Source organism: Amblyomma americanum, chromosome 9, assembly GCF_052857255.1.
Source record: "Amblyomma americanum isolate KBUSLIRL-KWMA chromosome 9, ASM5285725v1, whole genome shotgun sequence".
In the NCBI taxonomy this organism is placed as follows: domain Eukaryota; kingdom Metazoa; phylum Arthropoda; class Arachnida; order Ixodida; family Ixodidae; genus Amblyomma; species Amblyomma americanum.
The window spans coordinates 45,372,321-45,397,769 of NC_135505.1; the positions used below are offsets into that span (position 1 = coordinate 45,372,321).

Sequence of the window (25,449 nt, forward strand, 5' to 3'; positions counted from 1 at the left end):
TTTCACTCTCAAGTTCACGCTTACGTGTTACAACTAGCGGTGGTATTCTGCTTTGAAGTATGCATAATGTTATGGGTGACCACGCATCAACTAAGCTGAAGTAACCTCGGAAAGTGAGGAACTTCCAGCGGAGAGTAATATATATTTAAACTATATTATGATTCTCATCACAGTGATTTAAATTTGAGATCCGGGAAAAATCTTTTGGCTCTTTGACGCCTATCACCATCTTCCACAGCTAGTTGTCTTAGCAAGCGGGCGTCCATAAATCCATACCTTAACCTACTTTTGTTTTAATTGCAGTGCAAGAGTGTCATCTGTAAACCATATAAGTAGCTGCACAAGTAGTTTATTTAATTACTTCTCATTTATTGCGTCTTGTTACAACTCGGTATTGGACACGGCAAAACAAAACAGTGATTATCGTACAAGGAACTAAACGGAATAATGCTGTAAAACTGCGGAACATCTACCGTGAAGAATATTTTCACGCAGTGGTTTGGCAGGAAGAGTCAGTAAGGGAAGTTATTGTTTTTGCTCAAATGCATGTCCTGAGGCGTTAATAAGCACTGCAGTACAGAGAATCCAGGGAATGCCCTCGTTTTGACTTCCGTACGCAGCGGGAGATGGCGCTGCAGACGGAGCTTGGATCCGACTACTTATCTATATATGTGAGCGCCAGTCGCTTTCCTGTCGCATGAGAGAGGAACAGATATAAAGAAAAAATAATGTTCTCAGAATTGTGCGAGCTCTGTGCAAAGCAACCAAGAAAGGATAACTATTCCCGCGGAAAGTTTAAGAACCGAGAGGCGGACAAGATATATATCTGCATAGTTTCCTTGAGGGTTACGAATCATCAGCGACATTTCATGTCCAGCACTTTAGGTGTAGATGGGCGCTTAAAATCATTTACCTTGTGAGAAAACTGTTAAGGTATGAGAACATATCTTTAAGAGACAGCTCAAGTCGTACTCATAGCACATTATACGACGTATTTATGCAGACATGTAAATTCTGACAATTAGCATTATCGCCTTTGTTCTACCATTGATATCTTGAAAATATGCTCGATAGCTAGGTTAGTCGAGCATTCCTGAAAAACCAGAAGACGAGACTATATTTTATTTAAATGGATCGCCTCTTATTAAGCGTTTTGATAGCGACACCTTTTCTAACGGTTTAAAGCGCGTTAAAATTTACGAGAAGACCAAAAGCAGCCTGAATGAAGGCAGGGCGGGTGGTTAATAGCCTGTAGTTCTCAATAATTTTGAGGAGACTGCTTCTTTTTACGAAAAACTGAGGCAAATCGTAGCATAATTTTCATGCACTATATAATCTTCAACAATACATTTGTCTGATTCTGTTCGGTACTTCTTCACGAGTATGCTAGAACTAGGAGCTGCATAATTAATCCATTGTTATTGGTAAATAAGGAGTTAAGCTCCCTGAATATAGAAACATGCATTGACGATACTGACTGCCACATTTCAAGGTCGTATGTTAAACTGTCACGAAAGCGAAAAATTCATATTTTCCAGATGGTGGTAATATCACTCCCGATCGGTGCCTCGCTGACATAGAAAGTCCCAGCGTTAGCTTTGTGAAGTGATGCACTCTAACTGCTTTAGCTATTTAGAGTTGCTATACGCGGTTACATTTCCAAAGCTGAAGCACACCACTAGAACATGCATTTATTTTTAAGCGAAGTCTAATTTCAATAAGTTGAAGCAATGATGAGAATAAAAATTGGAGGACGCTTAAGCTTCGTCTTTTGGAGACCGCCAGGAGCCTCCGAGGAGAGCGGTCGCGTTTCTCCGTGCTCCCGCTGAAACTTCTTCCAATCTCGGCGGCAATCGCATCCCAGCATCCGGCCTGAGCGTTGGCGCGCGCGCGCGCCGTTTCCTGGATTACAAGCGCGCTGCTCCAACGACTCCTCTTCCTGTGTCGGCGCTCGCTCGCGGTCGCACCCCCGTGAACAAACCACCATGGAGGTGCAGGTGCAGGGAGAGATTCTTCGCCCCCGCGACTACGACCCAAGGGACTGAACTCACATCCTTATTGTGCCTGCCCGCTCCAGGGACCGCTGTACGTCAACAAGCCAGGAAACCGCAGCGTCTGCAAGCGGTGCCGCCATCTCACCTACTGCAGGCCCTGACAAGTCACACCTGCAAGCAACGCGCGCAGCTGCGCAGCGTTCGCGGCAGCAGCCGCCGCTCCCGGCTGCTGACTACAAGATCATATTCAGGTCTCGAGGCGGGCTGCAGCTGAACCTGCTTCCACCCCTACTACTACGGGAAACCATCCTCCGAGCGGCGTCCCAGCTTCAAGAACCAACGCGTACCCAAATCAGGCTTCACCCAGTCAACAACACGTGCACAGTAAGCACGCCCCTACAAGCTGACGCACTCGCGCTGGTTCGCGTAACCCAGATCCAACACCAAGCAAAGGACTTCGAAGTCGCAGCTTATATAGCGCCACCGGACGGAGCGGTACGCGGAGTAATCTCCAATGCCTTCTGGAAAGAGATCCCGACAGCTCTTCTCCAATACCTCATCACCGGCCACCCGGAAGCCCCCATCGTGGACGCCCGTCGAATGGGGGCTACGCGTTCCATTCTAGTCACCTTTCGTGCTGGACCTGTGCCACACGCCATTCTTTAGGGAGGAGCCCTCCACAGGTTGTTGCAAAAGGGTTGCAAGCCCCAAGGGTAGCGTTGGCCTGGCGGCCTGGGGCAAAGCTGGAAACATCCGAAGGTGCCGGCAAAAGACGAGTCGACTGGCAACAGAACAACTTGTTTATTCTGGCATCGCAAAAGAGCAGCCGGTCAGGGCGACCACGTTACTCGAAGGAAGAAATCGAAGTCTCTCCGGCGTCCGGGGCAGCTCCCTTTATACCCACGGAGTCGAGGGCAAGAAGGAACGGCTTGGGATGAGGCGCCCGATACGGCGACGCTCTGACATGTTCAGACGTGACGTGCGCGTCCGCCGGGCCGGCGCCGGTCAGACCTCCTCGCCTCCCAGTTGGGGAGCTCCTCTCCCCGGCTGCCGCGCTTTGACAAGCGTGGGCACCAACATGCACACACACACACACGCACACACGACGACACGTGGCATTGAAACCTGCCTGGACGCGCTTGGCGGGAGGCGTTACGGCAGCACTGAACGGGCCCAAAATGACCGCCACTTTGAACGAAGCCCCGGCGTCCGTTGCATCCGCGCCGGCTATACCGCGCGTCGCAGGCGAAACGTAACAGACCGCCCCGCCGGGAGAAGGAGATCCCGATGGTCAGGGGACTGCATCCGCTGTCCGGAGGGATGTCGCTCGATGATGCTCGTAATCGAAACCGGTCGTCCCTCGACGTTGCTTGAGCGCAGCGTACAGAGAAGGCCTCGTTCTCAGGTTCAGGATCACACAGGACACAGCAAAGTGACTTCGGGAGAGTTGCCATTTTTGTGCTCGTTCCCAGCAAGCGTTAGAACTACGCCGAAACGCAACCGCTCAGTCAGCAAACACGAGACAACCCTCACTAAGCTCTGCCAGGCTCTTTCCCCTTTTATACTACTGCCTAGTTCCTTACAGTAGTCAAGCAGCACTCAGAATGCGTCCACAAATTGGAAAATTGCTCAAGAAAGCACATCATCACTTTGAAACACTAAACAAAAGCAATATGTTAAAAATCCTGCCTCAGGAAGAAAACATCAGTAACAAACAACTTTGAGGCGGATTCCTACGTTAGGGGCTTCGACTTAAGCCATCGGCGTTACCGTTGAGACTCCCCTTTTTGTAACGCACCTCAAAGGAATATTGTTGCAAAGCGAGGCTCCAGCGCAGGAGGCGGCCATTTTTGGGAGAGATGGTCTGCCGCCATTGGAGAGGGCAGTGATCCGTCTCAATGATAAACCTCGAGCCGGCTAGGTAGCATGACAATTTCTGAACGGCCCACACGAGACACGCACACTCTTTCTCGGTGGCGCTGTACGCCTGCTCACGACAGGTCAGCTTACGACTAGCATACAGGACGGAGTGTTCCACTTCTCCATTGTCCCTTTGGCACAGTACAACGCCCATGCCTCGCTCACTAGCATCGCGCTGAACAACGAACCCTTTTGTGTAGCCTGGCGATCGTAGCACAGGCTGGCTTGTTAAGGCGCTCTTTAGGGCGCTAAAAGCTCTTTCCTTTGTCTCGCCCCAGACGACTGTTTGGGGCTCTGTTTTTCTTAGAGCATCCGTCAGGGGAGCCGCGATATCGGAGTACCTGGGGATGTACCTCTGATAGTAGCCGGCGACACCTAAGAACGACCGAATATCGGTCTTCGTGCGCGGTTGCGGGAAGTCTCGCACAGCGGCCACCTTTATTTCAGAGGGGCGGCGACGACCCTGTCCAATCACGTGACCGAGGTAGACAACCTCGGCCTGTGCTAATTGGCACTTGGGAGCCTTGACTGTCAAGCCCGCTTCGCGCAGGCGGGTTAGCACTGCCCGCAAGTGTGCCATATGCTCAGACCAGGATGCGGAGAATATCGCTACGTCGTCTAAATACGGTAAAGCGAATTCTTCCTGTCCCCGCAACACTTTGTCCATGAGGCTCGAAAAGCAGTATGGCGCGTTCTTCAAACCAAAACTCAAAATTTTAGGACGGAATGTTCCCATTGGTGAAATGAACGCCGCATACCTACTAGCCTCTTCTGTAAGTGGAACCTGCCAATAACCCCTGACAAGATCTAGGGTGGAAATAAACTGAGCGCTACTAACTTTCTCAAGGCGCTCCTCGATGTTAGGGATCGGATAAATTTGATCCTTAGTGATGGAATTAAGCCTGCGGTAGTCGACGCAAGGACGAGGGTCCTTGCCCGGTACCTCAAATAAAATCAAAGGGGAGGTATAATCACTCTCACCCGCCTCAATAACTCCGAGCTGTAGCATTTTCTTTACCTCAGCCTCCATAATATCGCGCTGGCGGGGTGACACCCGGTACGCCTTGGATCGTACTGGCTCTGGGGAGGTAAGTTCTATATCATGAGTAAGGACAGAAGTCCTACCAGGCCTCTCAGAGAACTGACCTTGAAACTCTTGTAAGAGTTGGTGTAGTTCGGTTTTCTGCTCAGGCGACAGCGGTGCTTTACTGAGTAAGTCACTAATGACCTGATCAGTGTCTTCCCTGTTCGTCACTGAGCCTAGTCCCGGAAGCTCGACCGGAAGCTCTTCTAACTTTCCCGTGTCGGGCATTTCCTCTCCAGTACCTGGTGCCTTTAACGCTACAGGCTCAATTTTATCCAGTTCTGACGTGCTCGGAATATCAGCTTGCTGCGCCTCCGACCCTTTTTCATTGTTCGACAACGTCGGCCCCGCCTGGTTAAGGCCTGGTTAAGGCCTGAACGCTAGCCTCACCAAACAAAAGCCCCTTCTCGCGCAGGAGGTGATCGGACCTGTTCGAAAATAGGTACGGGTACTGGGGGGGGCAGCATAGATGACACCGCGGCCTCCGTCTCAAGTGCTCCGAAAGGTCCTTCAATAAGCACTTTTGCTACGGGCAGACACACGCTATGAGCTTCCACGGCTTGCTTGATCCATGCGCACTCGCCTGTGAACATATCGGGTTCTACGTAAGAGGGGTGAACTACATCCATTGTAGCTGCGGAATCACGAAGCACTCGGCACTCTTTCCCGTTCACGAGGAAGTCTCGCATGTAAGTCTCGAGAAGCTTCATGTTCTCGTCAGTGCTACATAATGACAAACACACGACTTCTCTTTTTGTTTCTGGACACTGCGCCGAAAAGTGACCCGGCTTCTGGCACGTATAACACACGCGCGCTTGCCTCCTCTCGAACCGCTTTCTGCGTTCGGCTTCGGCTGCCGCCGTCTCCTTACGTTCGGTCGGACTGCTTTCACTCGCATCCGCACTACGTGTGTCCCCCCTTGCTCTCATGGGTGGGAACTTCGGCCTCTCAGACTTAGAGCCAAATTCACCCTTTTGACCGTCCTTAGCTCCGCGAGCCCGACGCGTCACAAACTCCTCGGCTAGCTCGGCGGCTTTAGCTACTGTACTAACGTCTGGCCTATCCAAGACCCAGTACCGCACGTTCTCAGGTAACCGACTATAAAACTGTTCCAGCCCGAAACACTGCAGAATTTTCTCGTGGTCACCAAACGCTTTCTCTTCTTTGAGCCACTCCTGCATGTTTGACATAAGCCTGTAGGCAAACTCTGTATATGACTCACTTCTGCCTTTTTCATTTTCCCGAAACTTCCGACGGAACGCCTCCGCTGACAGCCTGTACTTTTTTAGCAGACTCGATTTCACTTGGTCGAAATCCTCTGCCTCCTCTCTCTTCAAGCGAGCGACTACGTCGGCCGCCTCTCCGGGTAACAATGTGAGCAAGCGCTGTGGCCACGTTTCCCGAGAGAACCCCTGCTTCTCGCACGTTCGCTCAAAGTTAACCAGGAACAAACCAATGTCCTCTCCAAGCTTAAACGGCCGCATCAGGTCAGTCATTTTGAACGATACCCGTTCTCCTGCACCGTGTGCCTGACTTCCATTACGAGCGCGTTCCATCTCTACCTCGAGACGCTTCATTTCCAAAGCGTGTTGACGGTCGCGCTCTTCTTTATGTTCGCGCTCGTCTTTCTCTTTTTGCTCTTTACGTTCGCGCTCGTCTTTCTCTTTTTGCTCCCTCTCCTCAATGGTCTCAAGGCATTCCGACAGCTCGTCATCCTCAGCCTCCAACTCAAGAATAGCCCTTAGCAGTTCTGGTTTTCTGAGTTTGTCTGAGACATCCAGACCCAACTCTCTTGCAAGCTCCAGCAATTTCGGTTTGCGCAACGACTTCAAATCCATGGCTGCTCCGAATGCTGCTTTCTCTACTGCCTACTATTGTCTTGCCGCAAACTAACCCGGCAGCAACGACAACCACAATTACCAGCTCTGTTTCTGACACTAACAAAAGCCTGGCAAAACTCAGAAGAAGAAAGTCCCGCACTCACCAAACCTCGCAGCCAAGAATTCAGCGCAGTCGTTCCGCTGCAGGCAACCAGTCATCACACAGGGCTCGTTGCACTGCTCCCGGATGGTCGCTGAGCTGCTCAGCATACAGTTGACCGCATATCTTCGCTGCTGGCCTCCGTTGTCGCGATCCCACCGCTGCCACCAGTTGTTGCGAAAGGGTTGCAAGCCCCAAGGGTAGCGTTGGCCTGGCGGCCTGGGGCAAAGCTGGAAACATCCGAAGGTCCCGGCAAAAGATGAGTCGACTGGCAACAGAACAACTTGTTTATTCTGGCATCGCAAAAGAGCAGCCGGTCAGGGCGACCACGTTACTCGAAGGAAGAAATCGAAGTCTCTCCGGCGTCCGGGGCAGCTCCCTTTATACCCACGGAGTCGAGGGCAAGAAGGAACGGCTTGGGATGAGGCGACCGATACGGCGACGCTCTGACATGTTCAGACGTGACGTGCGCGTCCGCCGGGCCGGCGCCGGTCAGACCTCCTCGCCTCCCAGTTGGGGAGCTCCTCTCCCCGGCTGCCGCGCTTTGACAAGCGTGGGCACCAACATGCACACACACACACACGCACACACGACGACACGTGGCATTGAAACCTGCCTGGACGCGCTTGGCGGGAGGCGTTACGGCAGCACTGAGCATCCGCGCCGGCTATACCGCGCGTCGCAGGCGAAACGTGACAAGGTGTACACCGTACCGAGGGCATATAGACGCCTGCACGAACTGCCGCGTCCCAGGCCACCGGGCGGATCTGTGTGTCCACCCAAGATCTCATAAAAGTCCCCGCTGCGGGAAATCCCATCCCAAAGATGTGCCATCATGTACCCCCAGCTGCATTCTCTGTGGGGACCCACATATGACCGGAACTGGGAACTGCAAAGCACGGGGCCGTAAACTAGCGTACCCGAGGAACGCTCTCTCTTCTTCGTCTAAATCGCGGCTGTCTCGCCGTGATCAACAGAGCACAACCAAGAGACGCAGCTCGACGGCTTCCCGGTCAAGTTCCAGAAACCGACAGAACAGCAGCAAAAATTCCTCACGTCTTACTTAGGCAGACCGCGTTTCGGGCAACGCCACCCGTCATCCCCCGCCACCCTAGTCCTCCCAAGAAGATTCGAGAGACCAGGAACTCGGGGCCTTGCGCAACGAGGTAAGCCGTCTCTCCTCCCTTTTAAGCAGCCCCACCCTTTCTCTGCCTACTAAACCCCCACCCCCTCTCGTTAACCCGACATCCCCATCCACAGACACTTCGAGCACCGCTCCTGCAAAGGAGCAGCGCACTTCAGACGCCACACCGCCTCCCATACCCCTAGAAATAGGCGCTAAATTCGCTGCACTGGATGTCAAATTTGACCACAAACTAAAAGAGCTAGACGCCCGCCTTGAGGCCAGATTCAACCACCTTGCCGCCACACTCACCGAAAAACTTGAGCAGCGCATGGACGCTATGCTTACCAAGATGATGGAGCTCATGGAACATAACCTTGCCCATCGCTTCACCCAAATTCAGACCACCTCCACTCCTCCCCCCTACCTCCGCAAGCACAAACCCCCTTTGCTGAACACATATCAATTGACACCCGTCTCACTCCCCTCCTCAACCCTCCGACACTCCAATATGGCGGGGCGGAACACTAATTCTCTCCCTATGTCAAATTGGAACTGCCGCGGTTTCCGGGCCAAGCGCGCTCCTCTGCAACTTCTCCTTCCCACACGCACGCCGACTCCCCATATACTTCTTCTCCAGGAGACTCCACACCGGGCAACCCTCCCCAGCTACGCATATACACACTCAGACACCACTTGCAAACCCAGGACGTCCACACTCATCCACCGCAGCCTCACCTATAAAACTCATCACATCACGTCTTAGACACCCTGCGTGATCACTGAACTTATACATAACACACATACACTTCCTTCAATCTTTATAGCAAATATATACCACCCCCCGTCCCAACCGATGGCCTCGCTAGAATCACTTCTGCAAGAGCTACGCCACCTAGCAGGGAAACATCCTCTACTAATTGGTGGGGACTTCAACAGTCAGCATACTGACTGGGGATACACAACCACGACACATCGAGGTCGCAGGCTGTGGCTGCTCCTGCAGAACCTCTAGCTCACTGTTCACAACACGTTTCAGATGCCCACGGGGATTGGCAACAGTGTCAGCGTGGACACCAGTCCGGACCTGACGCTGAGCCGCTACATCCGCGGTGTTACCTGGAACAGAACTCAACATACATTGGGCAGTGATCATTACATTATACAAATCACTGTCCGGTACAAACCACCCCGTCACTCCTATATAACAGATAAACTGGTTAACTGGGACGCACTTCGCGCTGCACGCACCGCCCACCCAGACACTCCTATCGCAGAGATCGACGCCTGGGTGCAATCACTCAAGCATGACGTTCACCACAACACGCAACATATTGAAACGACCACCGAAACCCCTACCCTGGACACACACCTAGCCCACCTCTGGGAGGCTTATCACAGCCTCCTGGAACGCTGGAAAGGCAATAAATATAACAAGACACTTAAAAAGAGGCTGGTCGCGCTGCAGACAAAAATCCAACAACGCTCGGAGGAGCTCTGCCGATCCAACTGGGGACAGATATGTGACGGCATCGCTGGAAACCTGCCCAGCAAACGCGCATGGCAACTCCTCCGACCCCACATCGACCCCACAAACACCAAATCATCAACACAACACCACGTGACACGCCTCACACACCAACATATTGACGATCCCAAGGCCCTCATAAACACACTTCAGAACACATACACCCCTCCGAATGCCCCCACACCTCTACCCACCTGCACAGGACCAGCCGATCCAACACTCGACACAAACATCACTGAGACGGAAGTCAGAGCGGCCCTCCTGACTCTCCGAATCAACTCCGCACCTGGTGCAGACCAAATCACAAACTCCATGCTCCGTAATATGGAAGACCAATAGATCACCCAAATTACGCAATACCTAACCCAGTGCTGGAGGGAGGGTAACCTCCCGCAGTCCTGGCGCCATGGGAAGGTAATATTCATGCCCAAACCCAACAAAACACTTACACTTCAAAACCTTCGCCCGATTTCGCTAACCTCATGCCTCGGAAAGCTCTTCGAGCATGTTGTGTTAGCAAGACTCACAACGCACATGGCGGACAACAATCTATACCCGCATAGCATGCTGGGATTCCGCCCCCATCTATCCGCACAGGACGCCATGCTGCAACTCACACACGACATTTTCGACCCGCTTCTGCCTGGTCACACAAAGGCAGTCTTAGCTTTGGATCACTCCAAAACTTTTGATCGCATCGAACATCAAGCGATCATGACTGCCCTATCTCCATTGAATGTGGGCGCGTGCACGTACGCCTACATTCAAGCATTCCTCACTAACCGCACGGCTGAGATTCATTTTGGACCTCTCTCTTCCCCCTCCTATACGCTTCAGAGTATCGGAACCCCTCAAGGGTCCGTCCTCTCCCCCTTCCTCTTTAACATCACCCTTATCCCCCTCGCCCGAAAATTGGCAACTATTCCCCACCTTAAGCACACTCTTTATGCCGGCGACATCACACACTGTGGACCACCCATGGCAGTGACGGCGACATAGAGAACAACTTACAAAAAGCAGCCACCCTCACCCAAACTTATGCACAAAACATCGGACTGTCTTGTTCCCCAGAGAAGTCCCAACTGCACCTCATCCGGCCAAAGAACCAACGCTCCCCCCGCTCCCCTATTTTCATCGAACTGAATGGGGACCCGGTACTGGAGGTTGACACCCTCCGCGTATTGGGCCTGCATATCCAGAACGATGGCAAAGACACCACCACCCTCAAGAAACTCACACAGGTTGCAGGCGCGATATTGCTTCTCATCCGCAGAGTTTCGGGCCATCATAGAGGCATGAAGGAGCGCGACCTCTGTCGCCTCATTCATGCCTTTGTCCTCAGCCGTGTGCTCTACACTACCCCATACCTAGAACTATCCAAACACTACATAAATACTTTGGATGCCTTGATCCGCAAGGCATTCAAAGTCGCACTTCATTTTAACCTCAACACCCCCCCCCCCCCCCAGACAGATTACTAGGCCTGGGCCTCCACAACACGATCGGGGAACTCGTGGAGACCCATCGACAGGCCCAATACATAAGGCTTACACAAACCTACACAGGCCGGTATATCCTGGACTCCCTCGGAATCAGAATACCGGCCAACGACCCAACCCTCCTCCCCATTCCTCGATCCCTTCACCGAGAGCTGGAAATCAAGCCACTGCCAAAAAATATGCACCCCTCCCACCATGAGCAGCGCCGCAGAGCCCGTGAAAAGGCACTCCGCCGAGTGTACGGCTTCGAGCCGGACGCCGTATGGGTGGACGCCGCCTGCACGGGTGACGAAGCAACCGCAGCCGTGGTGGACTGCTCTTCATCCGCCCTCCTCACACTACCTCTCCCTCCTGTCACCACTCCAGAGGCTGCAGAGGAAGCCGCCATCGCAATTGCCATCACCCGCACGGAAGCCCAGTACATTTTAACAGACTCTAAAACTGCAATTCTAAATTTTGCGCGATGCCGAGTCCACGTCCCTGCTTTTGGCATACTGGGCTCGCCCGATGTACCCCCACCCCGCCATGTAGAGCTCACATGGGTGCCTGCGCACTCCGGGAATCCCGAAAACGAGGCCGCCAACCTTTTAGCCCGAGGTTCTTTAAACTGGGTTCAGGTGGCCTCGGATCGGGGATTCGCGAGGGAGCGAATGCACTCGTTCAGCGAGATGACGCAGGCCTACAGAGCCTCGCGCCAGCTCTAACCCCGCCCCACCCCTCCCAAGATAATAAACACGCATCACTCTGGCGCAAACTACAGACACACACACTCCCCTCACCCCTGACCCTAGCCCACTATCACCCCTCCTTCTCCACTCCTGCCTGCACCTTGTGCCCAGAACCATTCGCCTCTTCCCTCCACATTCTCTCCCTCTGCCCGGCGGCCCCTCCCCCGCGCGGCCTAGAGGACCTCAAGACCTGGGAGGACTGGGAGACCCTGCTGCGCTCGGAGGACCCGTCCGTGCAGACAATCGCCACCGGCCGGGCTGCCAGTGTTATGGACCTTAGGGACATAAACACTTGAGTGCAGTGGGGTCGTGCGGAGTCACAGGGGCGTGCCCGACTTCCTCTCCAACAATAAAGTTTCTCTCTCTCTCTCTCTCTTCGTCTTTAAGAGTGAGACGTGATGGCGTGTCGCAGCGTTGCCGAGGAGTACGCAGAACGTCATCACCCGTTCGGAAAGACGCGTGGCCCTTTGAACAATTTAAGGAAAGGCCGCCGTCTCACATATCTCGGCGGACACCCGAACTGGGCCGCAAGGGAAGGAAAATGAAATGAACAATTGCTTTTAAGGAAAGGAAATGACGCCTGTTTCACATTTCTCGCTGGACACCCGGATCGCGCCCTAAGGTAAGGAAAAATCGATTGATCGATCGATCGGTCAATCAATCAATCAATCAATCAATCAACAGTTTAATATTTATTGATTATTTAAATAATTACCAGTCAATCGATCAATAGACCAGTCGGTCGAACGATAAATCCATCAGTCAATCAATCCATCAATGAATCGATCAATTCATCGATCAATCAATCCCTAACGCTGTCGTGTTTAAATCTGTTCCCTTACGGCGCAGTTCAGGTGCCCACCGAGAAGCGCCATTTTTCGCTCACGGCTAAAGAAGCCGACGCCGACTACACCGGCTTTTCTGCGACACGAGCTCCTTATCGCTATCGCTTTAAAACGGTCTATAGATCCGCATTTAGCTTTGGATTGAAAGTGCAATAAAAAGATATATTACTAAATGTGCTACCCAAAAAAATATCACTCTACAGTGGCTGGAGGAATGGCTTAGGCATGGGCAGTCCTGAATAAAAAAGGTTCAGTAGCGAGGGCACCACATCGGCTACGGTTCAGAGTTGCGAAATTGTTCACGCAATGGTAATGAAAAAAAAAACAGGCTAATTTTTTTACCGCCAACACAGCACACCCTAGGCTTAAAATTATGCTGAATAGCTGGGTTTATTGCAAAATACACAGAAATACTTCGTGGCATCTTTTGATGATTACGAACTGTACCTTGAAACAGTTTTGTCAATACCTCCCTATATATTAAGGGATTTTTTTGTTGCTGCTTTACGCGCTTAGCAAGCTTAGTTGCGAGTATGTGAGAGGATCCTTTTTGTTCTAGTTTAGGGTCCCATAATTTTTCTGGAGGATAGAATGTTTCTGCTGGATAGAAACTAAGTATACCTGAACAACTCGCATCCCATGACTGCTGAGTATGTGATGTACATTTGAGATATGAATAACATGATTCATGCGCCGATTTGAAATGAGATAACAGCAATAAAGCATTGAAATACTTCAATCAGTATTCTTCATTATAGACCTGATGTCGTTTTTACGAACCAGAGCGTGTGCGATTACTCCTAGTTCGAACCAGGCAGAGATGCATTTTTTTATATGTGATCTGCCTGTAGATTGCGCCAGATCAGTAATGTATACTGATGCACTGGCCATCTGATGGGTGCAGGCAAAGAAAAGGACCAGTTGAACCGATGGGAACTGATAGGCTTACTCTTTAATTCCAAAGATCGTCAAGCTACTGATGTAAATATTACTTCTTGTTTGGCAGGTGTCATGGCGGTCCAGCACCATAGACTAGAGTCCGACAGTGGGGTCATTGGTGAAGAGGCAATGCACTGCGTGACTCCGGGGCCGGAATCCAGCCTTTGCTCTCAGTGCGGAAGCATAGTGGAACGCGTGAGGAGTGACTCGCCGGGACATGTGTACTGCGAAACGTGCCTGAGTGAGCTGGACGAAGGGGGCAAATCTCAATGCAAGCGAGACGGAGCAACCAAGGAGGTCGAGAAGGTGCGTTCGCATGGCCTGCATCTCTAGTTCGCAGACGTTAAGTCGACCTTAATGACGGTAATATCCAAGCATCCCCTATATCTTTGATCACAGTGTCAAATTAAAAATTTATTTATTTCTTTACTTACATTACTCCTGAGGGTCAGTGGCATTACAGAGGGTGAGTGGTAAATGTACAAAAACAGAGAGCAATTATAGCTGGTTACCAGAATGGTTAAATACCATCTGAATATAGAATTTTAGCTATTCCTACGCGGAACTGCTCATATTTTACAGTACCAGCAACTTCTGCGGGAAGGTGGTTCCAGCCACGTGAGGTGCGCGGCAGGAATGACTGCGAGAAGCATTTCGTGTTGCGTGACACAATTCCGACTTTGTGATTAGGATCAATGCGGCAGGATACATAAATTGGCTGGGGGATGAGGTGATCACGTAAAGCCGGATTATGATACAGCTTGTGGAACAGGGCGAGACGGAACACATTTCTACGCGATGTCAGTGTTGGGTGGCAGAGATTAGATTTAAAAGCAGTTATACCCGCCGTGTGGTTGTAGTTAGCAAGGATGAAACGTGGAGTGTTATTTTACCCCATCCCAAGATCATTAAGTTTCTGTGATCAGGGTCCCGTACAGGTGTTGCATACTCGAGTTTAGATCGTATTAGTGTTTTGTAAAGCATTAGTTTCAAGCTCGAGGGAACATTAAAAAAAGTGTGACGTTTTTAGCCTACCATGCGATTAATATATTTAATTATGTTCTTGGTATGAAGAGACCCATTTAGATTTGAAGTACTGTGAACGCCTAGGTATTTATATGACGGACTCATCCCATCGAAATGTTATCAATGTAGTAGTGAAGTGGGGCTGAAGTTTTTTCTGGATACACGCATGACTCTGCATTTGTTAATATATAGCTGCATTATCCAATCTTTGCAACAGTTCACTATTGTGTTGAGGTCTGACTGAAGAAATAGTCGCAAGACCTGGGCCCCTGGCGTTTTTGGCAGTCGGGGGACATGAAAAACTGTTCAGTAAAAACTGGAATTGATGCAGATGGCATTATTCGGTACCGCTTAGCTTATAATTAACCTACATTAATTCCTGGATATGCATCACTAAACAAGAAGGCATAAAGTAATACCTGGGTACCTCAATTTGACATGAAAAGGTTTTTCATTATTTTAAAATGAGATTGTTCGTACGTCACGAGGAAATAGGAAAGGACACAAGTGAATGCTTAGGGTTACTGATGGCGAAGGCACGAAGTGCGCAAGGAAAAACTTGCAAGCAACAATGACAGACATCGTTTTATTCATGGTCCAAGGACTTTATGCGTCTTATTTCCCTTAGTTATTTAAATTACATTTCTCATGGAGGACAGGGAAAATAGCTCGGAGTTGAATGTTAAACTTTTATGTAAGTATTGCGATTGCTTTTTAACTCAAACAACGAAAAATAAATCACTGACGGAACCATACCGAACGAATCTGGAGAAAGCATTTTTTATTGGGAACCAATTATGAACGTAATTTCACCACAACAATCGAAATAACCGCACGTCACTCGACGGAAGTCTTGTATTTTGTCAAAAGCGTTCGCCATTGGTTTTAAATAGCTGTCTTAACTGTTCGACACAGTTGACGGAAACACTTCAAAAGTATTTTGCTGCATATCAAAAGAATGGATCATTACTTACAATATTTACATAATGCTGTCGTAAATTTATCCAGTTTTCAAAATTTTTGCCAGAGAATGCTGGACATGTGAGAGACTAAAGCGCTTGCGCTAGAAATTTGGCAAATATTTGATGCACCTAGAGCATCGAGACGCGATGCTCAGAAGAAGCGCATAGGAGATACTAAAGTATACAATACACCGTGCCCTCGTCTGCTTCTGCTCGTCCTTTGTCCGATTGGTAAAGCTTCTGTACCATTATGGTACACCAATAAACCCTGCAGGTAAGCACTTTCTCTATAAGTACATTAGGAATACTGTACAGAAGCCTGTATAAAAGGAGTTCTGTCCGTATTTAGCTCTTTTATGACCAGTATTATGTTTTATAGAAGCTTTAAAGAAACAATTCTATGCCTATTAAGAGCGACTAACGACACCGTAAAGAACTCTGAGAACATAATCCTATGGGATGTCGCTGGATACGAGAGCGCCGGCAGAGATATAAAAATGCCGAATGATGCTATCCTTACATCACTTAGAAGCCAGTCGATAGTCTCAAAACCTCTTCTACATGGACGAAAATAGTAAAGGGCGTCCTAATCGTTATTCTTCTTTGGAAGTGATTTTTTTTCAGTTGGCAGCCAATAAAAGTGAAGATGACTAGAACAGAAAGAAACTGAACGTCAAAGTGCCACCACCATCATCATCATCCACTTTATTAAGGCGAAAGCCTTTTATGGCTCATGCTCGCATCCATCCGTTACGCTCTACAACTACTTAAGGAAACAAAGCTCTGTGCATGATGGGATTCGAACCACCACCCTTCATTTCCGCAGCCAAGCATGCTAACGACTACGCTACTTCCTGGCAACGCAAATGGAGCTTTCCTTGTCTAGTACGCTGGAGAGCGTTTACAGATAGGCATCGAATTAGACGAATGCCTCCAAAACGCCCTCCAGTGTCTCCAGCCTTGAGTAATCACAAGCAATTGTGCATCGTTTCATATTTACGCCCAACCACACTATAAGCGAAAAATGAAATAAAAGCTTCTTTCCCAATTCTATGAAATAATTTCAAATAGTTTAAAATAGCACCTGTTGTAAGAACTAAAGCCTTCTAATATTCATCTGTATCTTCGTTCATAAATTACAATTTTTTTTATGTATTAAACAGCCTGTGTTAGGATGTGAAAATTTTCTGAATTTTTTAAGGTAGTTTTCTTACTGGTGAACCATTAAGCACCACATATTTTGCTGTTTTTATTTGTAGCTGCGATATAGACTATACTGTAAACAAAGGGGACTTGATCGTGAATACTTTCTTTGACGACACAAATTTTACTCGACACGATATAAACTAAACATATATAAACATTTGCAGCCATTGGTGGCGCACTCTTAGGCGGCCTGTAGCCCTATTCACTGCTATCCGCGTTTTAGAGCAACGTTCCGACGGGAAGGAATGAGAGGAGTATATTTGGCCTGTACGCAAAACAAGGAAAATGCTCCAGAAATGCGGACATTTCAAAAATGCTGGTTGAGGGAAGATATATGCTAATTAAAGGATAATGAACATCAACAGAGTAAGCTTAGAAGAACTTCTTGTTGGGCAAGTTGGTACATTGCTTTTGAAGCTCTTTCTGTTCCTTTGGCCTTTCCTGTGGTTGTCTTTTTATGCGCAACATGGTTTCTTCAAAAACAGAGTAAGCGCTTCTCGTTTACGGGGGCTGAGACATCAAATTTTGAGGCCATATAAAGACTGCTATGTAGGGGCTTCTTCTGTACGCAAGTCGACTCTCAAACGCACTCAAATAGGTGTCGGGCAAAATAAACGATTAAAAAGTATTTTAATTCGGTTCCAAAGAATGCCTAAATGCTCATTCTTTCTATCGAAACACATCGATAGCGCGACTGATACTGAAGTCACTGTGCTGTAAGAGTTACCAAGGCTCTAGTGATGTCATACGATATTAAAGTGACGTACGATGACCGGGCACAGCCCCAGAGCCTTGAATCCGTGCTCGATGTCCTGATCTGAGTCGAATTCGCCGATATCGGAGCTGCTGGAGCTAGCTACCACGTTGGTTTGCGTGCGCTGGTACAGCACGTGTGTGGGAAACCAGGCGATGCTGCAGTGAGTGCACCACAGCCTTGTCGGCCCGCGTGACCACAGTTGTAGAGCTTCCTAGAAAGTGAAGTCACTGTCCAACTCGGCGCCCAGAAACCGAAACCGATATTCGTTCGCATATAAACGCGATTCTAAATTATTCACTGTGCATATATGAATCTTCGAGCGTGTATCATGCTCATACGTATCCTTCGGAGCCCTAAACATGTTCCGAAACATGTTTCAGTGGGCGGCATTTTGTCTGTGATTGTATGCTGGAGCCGCTAAAAGCTATTATAGGAGGGTACTCGAGAATATTTAGGACGCGCAATCGATCCCTGTTCCGAAATTGGCTGTGTGAACCCAGGATATGTCAAGTAAACATAAAAAGGATAACATTATATTTTTGCTCAACCAGGACAAGTGTTGCACAGCCTTATGAAAGAATCAGTGCATGAGCCATGGTTTATTGTTTACAGTAAACTGGACGCTGTAGTTTGAGCTGCCCGAAAGCAGTAAAATCCTTGAACGACATGGACGCTTCAGCCAACGCCGATTCTTTACTTTTGGTAAATGGAGTCTTACAAAAGCTACTATGAAAATGTTTTGCAATTTCAAGTGCATGGCCCCACAGAAAAATTTGAGTGGGTATTCATTTTTTTTTTATTCGAGAAGTGTGCCATGAGGCATAAGTTGAAAAGGAAAGGGGGGAAGGAATGCACGGGATTGAAAGTTAAAAGAAGGAGTGAAGAGCCGTTGCGCTGAGGTAGTCGCAGAGGTTGCTAATGAAACGGTTGTCCATTGTCCACTTCACGAAGTCACTTTCGCGGTTCCACCGCAGGCCCACCTCCCTGAGGAGCCGTTTTCTGATAGCAGCCGTCGCTGAGCACGTCCACAACAAGTGCCGCACATCACATATGTCCGGTGCAGCGCCACAGTGAGGGCACCTGTCAGGTAGTGGCAGATCTTTGGCACGCCACCGATGACGGACAGATGGTGTCAGAGCCGCCCCTGCCCGAATCCGGCGCACGGATACCTCCTCCTGCCGAGTAAGACTACGGGGGAGAGGGTGCGAACACGGAGGAATTAGAGCGCGTGTTCGCTGGCGCAGAACTTCGGAATAGGAAACGTGGGACAGGAACGGATCTAGGGGAAGAGGGGAAGGTGGCGGATCGTCTAATGTATGAAGATGAGTCATAGCATCCGCTTGAATGTTATGTGGATCCTGGGCATGGCCGCGAATCCAGTGTATGCGCACAGGACATGGATACTTTGCGCAGAGCACATGAATAGATTGTGAAATCTGGAACGTTCGTCGAACAGCCTTCAGCTGTTTAAGGGCGGCGCGGGAGTCGGTGTAAATGTGAACTGTATTGAATGTTGGAACGAGCAGAAGGGAAGCAATGGCATTGTAAATGGCTTGAAGTTCTAATGTCAGGGGAGTGCACGTATCCGCCGTATACGTTGCCCGAGAGTTGAGATGCGGATGAGATGGACTATACACAGCAGTAACTCCCCTCTCTGCAGAATGAGATACATCCGTGTATAATATGCACCCTGCAGGCAGATACGCTGCTGATACCGACGGGGAAAGAGTGGGGCGATTGTCAGTGAGCTGGCAATAGGACCACGGTGGAAGTGTCTTTAAACGATGAAGTTTGAGAGACTGTTTTCGAGCTCTATTTTCCACCCGTTGGTCGATGATTTCACTGAGTGTATTAAGTCGGGCGAACTCCTGTAGCACAGGTATGGGTGTCAAACGAGGCAGATATGTTATTACGCGCATAGCCTCACGATTGATAGCTTCAAGGGAGTCCCACTGTCTGCGGGTGAGACGTTGAAATTGAGCCTGATATACTATCCGTGGCTGAAGGATAGAGCGCACAAGCTGGCGGGCCGTATGAGCACGTGCGCCACCAGAGCGCATAGCTATGCGACGAATCAGACCTAGAGTAGCGTGAGCCGATTTACGGGTGGCTGTCAGCCACGGGGTGCCAGTCCCAGATGTATGGAGGAGAAGACCAAGAATACGAACAGTTTCTACCTGAGGAATCAGAGAATTATGTACCGTAAAATTTAAAGGGGGAGCTTTCCGTAAGGCGGCTTTATTTCCAATTCGAATGAAACATGATTTAGTAGGAGAGAGTGTTAGACCCAAAGGTGGCAGGCGAGATGTCAATACATCCAGCGCGTGTTGAAGAACCGACTGATGAATAGACGCATCTGGATGACAGCACCACAAGGTGGTATCATCGGCATATGCAAGCACGCGGATAGAAGGGATGGTCTCTAGGGCACGAACAAGAGGAATTAAAGCCACATTAAATTTTTTGGGGGCGAGAACGGAGCCCTGCGGCACTCCTCTATTCGCTGACGAATGGCGAGAGCGAAGAGTAAGTACTCGTTGACCCTCGCCCTGTGCGACTATATTTTAAATATAGTTTCGTATTTCTTTCTGCTCAATAAGGAGTGCTTGCCTCGGGTGCGGTATGAAAGACGCGGAGATATGGGTCTGAAATTCTGGGATTGAAATAATCTGCAAAGATAATTTTTTGGTAGGAAATAGAACTGCAGATAAAACATCATTTCTAAGTTGGCTCCAAACGCGAAAGTGGGTTATTAAATAAGAATCGTTCGCATTCGCAATTTTAACGCGAACTGACGTGTAACAATTAGGATTCATTCCAAATCATCAAACAATTATTTAGTTTTATTTTTTGTTTGTTTATATGAATTGTTCCGCCAATCAAGTGTAAAAATATATGCACTCTCTGCTTCTTTTTCAAGGACCATCTTCCTTCTCGCAAACCAAGAAGAGCATCAGTATGTACACAGTGCTTTGGGTTGGTCATTGGAAAAAGTGTGGCAGAACATAAGAAAGAATCCTGCCCAAAAAGGCACAGGACTTGCCGGTTCTGTGGCGAGGAGATTGAAGCCTGGACAATGAGTGTAAGTCCCTGGCGTGTTACGCGTCCTGCACATCAGCATACAGAATATATGTTAGGAAGGAAAAGAACGAGCTCAATAACAACCACTTCGAATTTTTTTCGCTGAACTTGTCTAAACTAGGTGCTAATAGGAAGGAAGTGCCGATTCTTTTTCTATGCAGAAAACGAATTAGGGACAAAAGATTTCTTCAAATGCTTACCGAGAGGCGATACCGTCAGCACCCATCCTGATTTATCGCTATATACAATGATACCTAGGACGATCATATCTGAGTGAATCGACGAGTGGTTTTTAATGCCGTCTGAACAACTGGAGTTTTTGCAAATTATTCATGACCCCATGAATGCAGCATCAATCGACGTCCACGTGTAGCTGTGCACTTCAAAGCCTCTTGGTATTAAGTTCTGAGAAAAAACTGCACGAAGTGTTGCCTACTATCGTCTTGTAGCTATTATTGCCTCGTAGCGTAGGTATTGTCTTGTAGCTGCAACAATTCAAATTTGCGCGTCTCTTGCCTTTTTTTTTTGTAGTCATCTTCGCTTATACTAAGGCCTTTTATTTTAACTAAAGGAAACACACTTATGACTTTAAGCACAAATAGTTTCATGAAGACATTCGTCTGACAGCCTTTGCAAAAAAAAAATGACGTGACCTGTGAATTTATCTGCAGCGTTTTTTCGGAATACTGGAGCTAATGCTCCGAGGTGGTTTTCTTTCCTTCACAGCACCACTTAAATGAATGCGACAGCAGACCCGCAACCTGTGAGTACTGCAAGGAGACCTTCAAGTCGTTTTCAAAGGTAAGGTTTAAGAAACAGTTTAATGCAGGAAGACAGCTATGTCACAAGATTAGAGCTGGAAAAACGGTACGTTTATTTCAGCTCAACAGAGACCATCTTCCTGCATGTCCCTCGAAACCAATGCCTTGCTGCTTCAATGAACTTGGATGCATATTCACGGTAATAGCAGAGGCACTTCACTCATTAGAGCGTAATAGAAAAATTGTCCCAGTGTCAAAGACCAATTTTTTACTATTCCTTTTTTAATCGAACAGGGCACAAGGAGTGTTGTTGAAGAACATATGAAAACCAGCGCTCACATGAACCTCATGCTGAAAGTTATTTTGGAACTGAAGGTAAACGGGTCACAACTTTCCATTTACTGTCGTCCTGTTAAAAGCGAGCGGTGGCACACGCACACTGAATAGAAGAAAAGACAACACAGCGCCAACTAAGAATCGACATTTATTAGCACGCTTCGCCTGAAAGTAGATGTGAGCAAGTATAACAACCAGAAAGACAAAGAAAGCCAAGCAGAACCGACCATGACATACCCACAGGCAGAGGAAAACGTGCAGAGAAGCGAAGAACTTAAGAAGCGGGAAAAAAAGGAAACACTAATTTTCTGATTGAAACAGATAGCGCTGTCACGGAACTCTCATGAGCTCCTTAACCTCTGTGGCCTCGATAATCTCTCTTAAAGCTGATCGTTATGAGTTGCTAACACTTTTAAAACATTTTTTAAAACTTTTCAAACACGTGGACTTGGAAAGAGTCGTCACAATGGATACCTACATTCGGTGAATCAGCATTGTTAGTAAACTTTAAATTTTCTAGGTAAATTACAAATACGATCTCTGCGGCCTACATAAGCGTTGCCACAACGCAGAGGAATCGTATAAAGTGTGCTTTCCTCGCATGTTGCAAAATTTTCTCATGCATTTTTAGCACTCGGGGGGGGGGGGGGGGGTTGCTGATTTCACTCGCGCGCAGGAACTTACTATCAGTAGAAAAGCCGAAAACACAACTACTACCCAGGATCTTTCACCGACTTAACGTAAGACAGTATGTTAAAATGGCCTCTGCCATTATTCCGCATCCGCCGCCGTATTTGTCTCGCCTCGTTTTCTTTCGGCTTTGTCGTTCGCGCTATGCGATAATGGAATCAAACTCGCCCAAATTTTTGTCCTCCAGATGCTAGTCCCAGCTTGAGTCAGCCATGTATGTGGCGTCCAACCGTCGACCATCATATACATGGACGCCTATGGGGCCGTTCGGAGAGTCGATGCACGGTGTTTGCCATGACAACGAGCACATGCTTTTCTGACTATTCGGGCCACATGCTATTCGGGCCACGCGCCAGTGGCCCGCTCCAAACAGAGACGCGTTCTTTGTAGCTTCAGGTTTCCTCCCTCGACCAATCAGACAAGCTCACGCTACCATGGGCATTAGGCGTTATTCGGAGGCAATGGGTTCAGATAACACCGGCTGCATGTTGTTATTTTTTCTCGTGGTATCGATTATATTAACTCGTTAAATAATTACTGTAATGATGAACTCGAACAAATTGTCAACTAAAAATGCAAAAAGAATCATTTAGGCTCCTTTGTTTCGGTGACTGTCTTGCTCCGTCGTGTACAACCTTATAATGCGGCTAGTTGGGCGTGTTGGTACATATTTTCCAGACAGCAGCGCAAAAAGGCGTGGACAAATACGAGACGACAAGGACAGGCGCTCGATGGCCTCGCAAGGCGTAAGCAGAAGGTAGCAGTGATACCTTACATACGCACACTCTCGCACAATCTGAGGAAGGTAGCCCAGCGTTATGACGTGGAAGTCGTGTTCTCTGCTCCTCACAAGCTGTCCAAGCCTTGCAGGATAATTTAACCGGAGGCAACCCAGCAGCACGGCTGTGGCAAAAAACACAGGCAGCCTTTTGTTGCATGCACAGAAGGTGTAGTTTACGGATTTCCCTTAAGTTAGGCAAAACGTATGTTGGACAAACAGGGAGATGCGTAAACGTGAGGTTGAGAGAGCATGCCAGGAACGTCAGAAATGCACGCGAGGGAAAATTTTTTTAGGGTTTACTCCCAAGTCTTTGTCTTACGTGCCAAGGTTGTTGACCTTCACTTGATGGCAACTCTGTAAGCAGAAAGAGCAAAGAACGCAGCACAAGAGAAATCGCAAAATTTGAACAGATATGTAGTCTGGGAGACGGATGGGTCAGCACCGCCTCTATCGTCCTTTTCCAAAAAGAGCTGACCTATTTGAGCATGAGTGAACGATAGCCACGGTGGTAGAGAATATACATAAGAATGAATTCTTTCACAATACAAGCCGTTGAGAATAGCCCCCGTTCTTGTCGTCTCGTCTGTTTCCACGTCTTTTAGCGCTGATTTTCTGGAAAATATAACCGTATAAGATATAACTTGCACGTGGAAGCAACATGGAAGGAACTCCTCATTCGTGAGTAATCCCTGCATGCGTGTCGAGAATAAGTGAAAGGCGAAGCTTTCGTCTCTTACGAAATGAAATTTCCTGGAAAGAAAACATTCACTATATCTGAAACGTTGGACGCATAAGTACAAATTAACCGGTTAAGGGAACTTAACATAGTATCTCGTTTCAAATTACCACAACTCTAACTTAGTTCTGCAAACCCCAGGGCAGCGAGTGTGCTTCTGACTTTTCTTCTTTGAAATGGTAATACCGAGCATTCAGACAGCCGTTTCAGCCAACGGGATGTGCATCCCAAAGGGCTATATACTTTCTACAAAGCCCGAACAGTTGACTCGGACGGTCGAGAGTAGCGCAAGTGCTTCTCTGCGGTCTGCCACGCTAAAGCAGCTTAATTTTTTTTGACAGGTAAAGCTACACTACATTTATAATTGCGAACTCGATATATATATATATATATATATATATATATATATATATATATATATATATATATATATATATATATATATATATATATATATATATATATATATATATATATATATATATATATATATATATCAGTCACCGAAACCAAGGTGCATAGGGGGATGTTTACTTTTTTTATTGTGTAGTGCTAATCACTGGGTTAATAATAATTAGATTAATCTATCGCTTAAAGGAAATTACTTATAAGCACACGCCGTGGCGCTGGTGAACACTCTAAACCTTTGCTTACACCCAATAAACATAAATACTAACGAGAGCAGTACATTGGACAGCCGTCACCGTAGCTCAGTTGGTAAGAGCACCGGACGCGATATTCGGAGGTCGTGGGTTCGGATCCCACCCGCGGCATGGTTGTTTTTCTGCTGCTTTATAAATATTTTCTTTAAGCGATAGATTAATCTTAGTATTATTAACCCAGTGATTAGCACTACACAATAAAAAAAATATAAACACCCCCTATGCACCTTGGTTTTGGTAACTGTTGGCTCCCTTCATAAGTTTGTCAAAAACGAGTCCCTCATCTCCTTTACCTTTTCTGCTATATATATTAAGGAAGCCAACAGTCACCGAAGCCAAGGTGCATAGGGGAATGTTTTTATTTTTTTAATTTGTAGTGCCAATCAATCGGTTTAAAGAAAATTACTTAGCAAGCAGCAGAAAAAAACAACCATGCCGCCGGTGGGATGCGAACCCACGACCTCCAAATTTCGCGTCCGGTGCTCTTACCAACTGAGCTACGGCGACGGCAGTCCAGTCTGCTGCTTTCGTGGGTATTTATGTTTACTGGGTGTAAGCGAACCTTGAGAGTGTTCACCAGCGCCACACTCGTCCATAGCGGTGGACGTAGCACGTCCTGTAATACCGCGAGTGTGACATAGAACGTCATCTAACGGCAAGGGCGGAAACTGTGAGAGAGCCCTCTTATGCTACCTATGGCAACAAGACTGCCAGAACCGACACCCCGTTAAGCTATTAGCAGACAAGGTAATGGAAATGAGGGGCTCGTTTGACAAACATATTAAGGAAGCCAACAGTCACCGAAGCCAAG

At 48.1% G+C, this 25,449-nt stretch overlaps 1 protein-coding gene across 1 annotated transcript in view; it reads left to right on the forward strand.

Annotated features, from left to right (window-relative positions):
- Positions 1 to 25,449, forward strand: part of LOC144104197 (uncharacterized) — an 89,254-nt gene that overhangs the window by 3,574 nt on the left and 60,231 nt on the right. The window contains exons 2-6 of the mRNA XM_077637068.1: positions 13,708 to 13,946; positions 20,512 to 20,673; positions 21,399 to 21,473; positions 21,555 to 21,632; positions 21,728 to 21,808. Coding sequence (XP_077493194.1) covers positions 13,713 to 13,946; positions 20,512 to 20,673; positions 21,399 to 21,473; positions 21,555 to 21,632; positions 21,728 to 21,808 — 630 coding nt within the window. The 5' untranslated portion in view covers positions 13,708 to 13,712. The remainder of the gene's footprint in view (positions 1 to 13,707; positions 13,947 to 20,511; positions 20,674 to 21,398; positions 21,474 to 21,554; positions 21,633 to 21,727; positions 21,809 to 25,449) is intronic.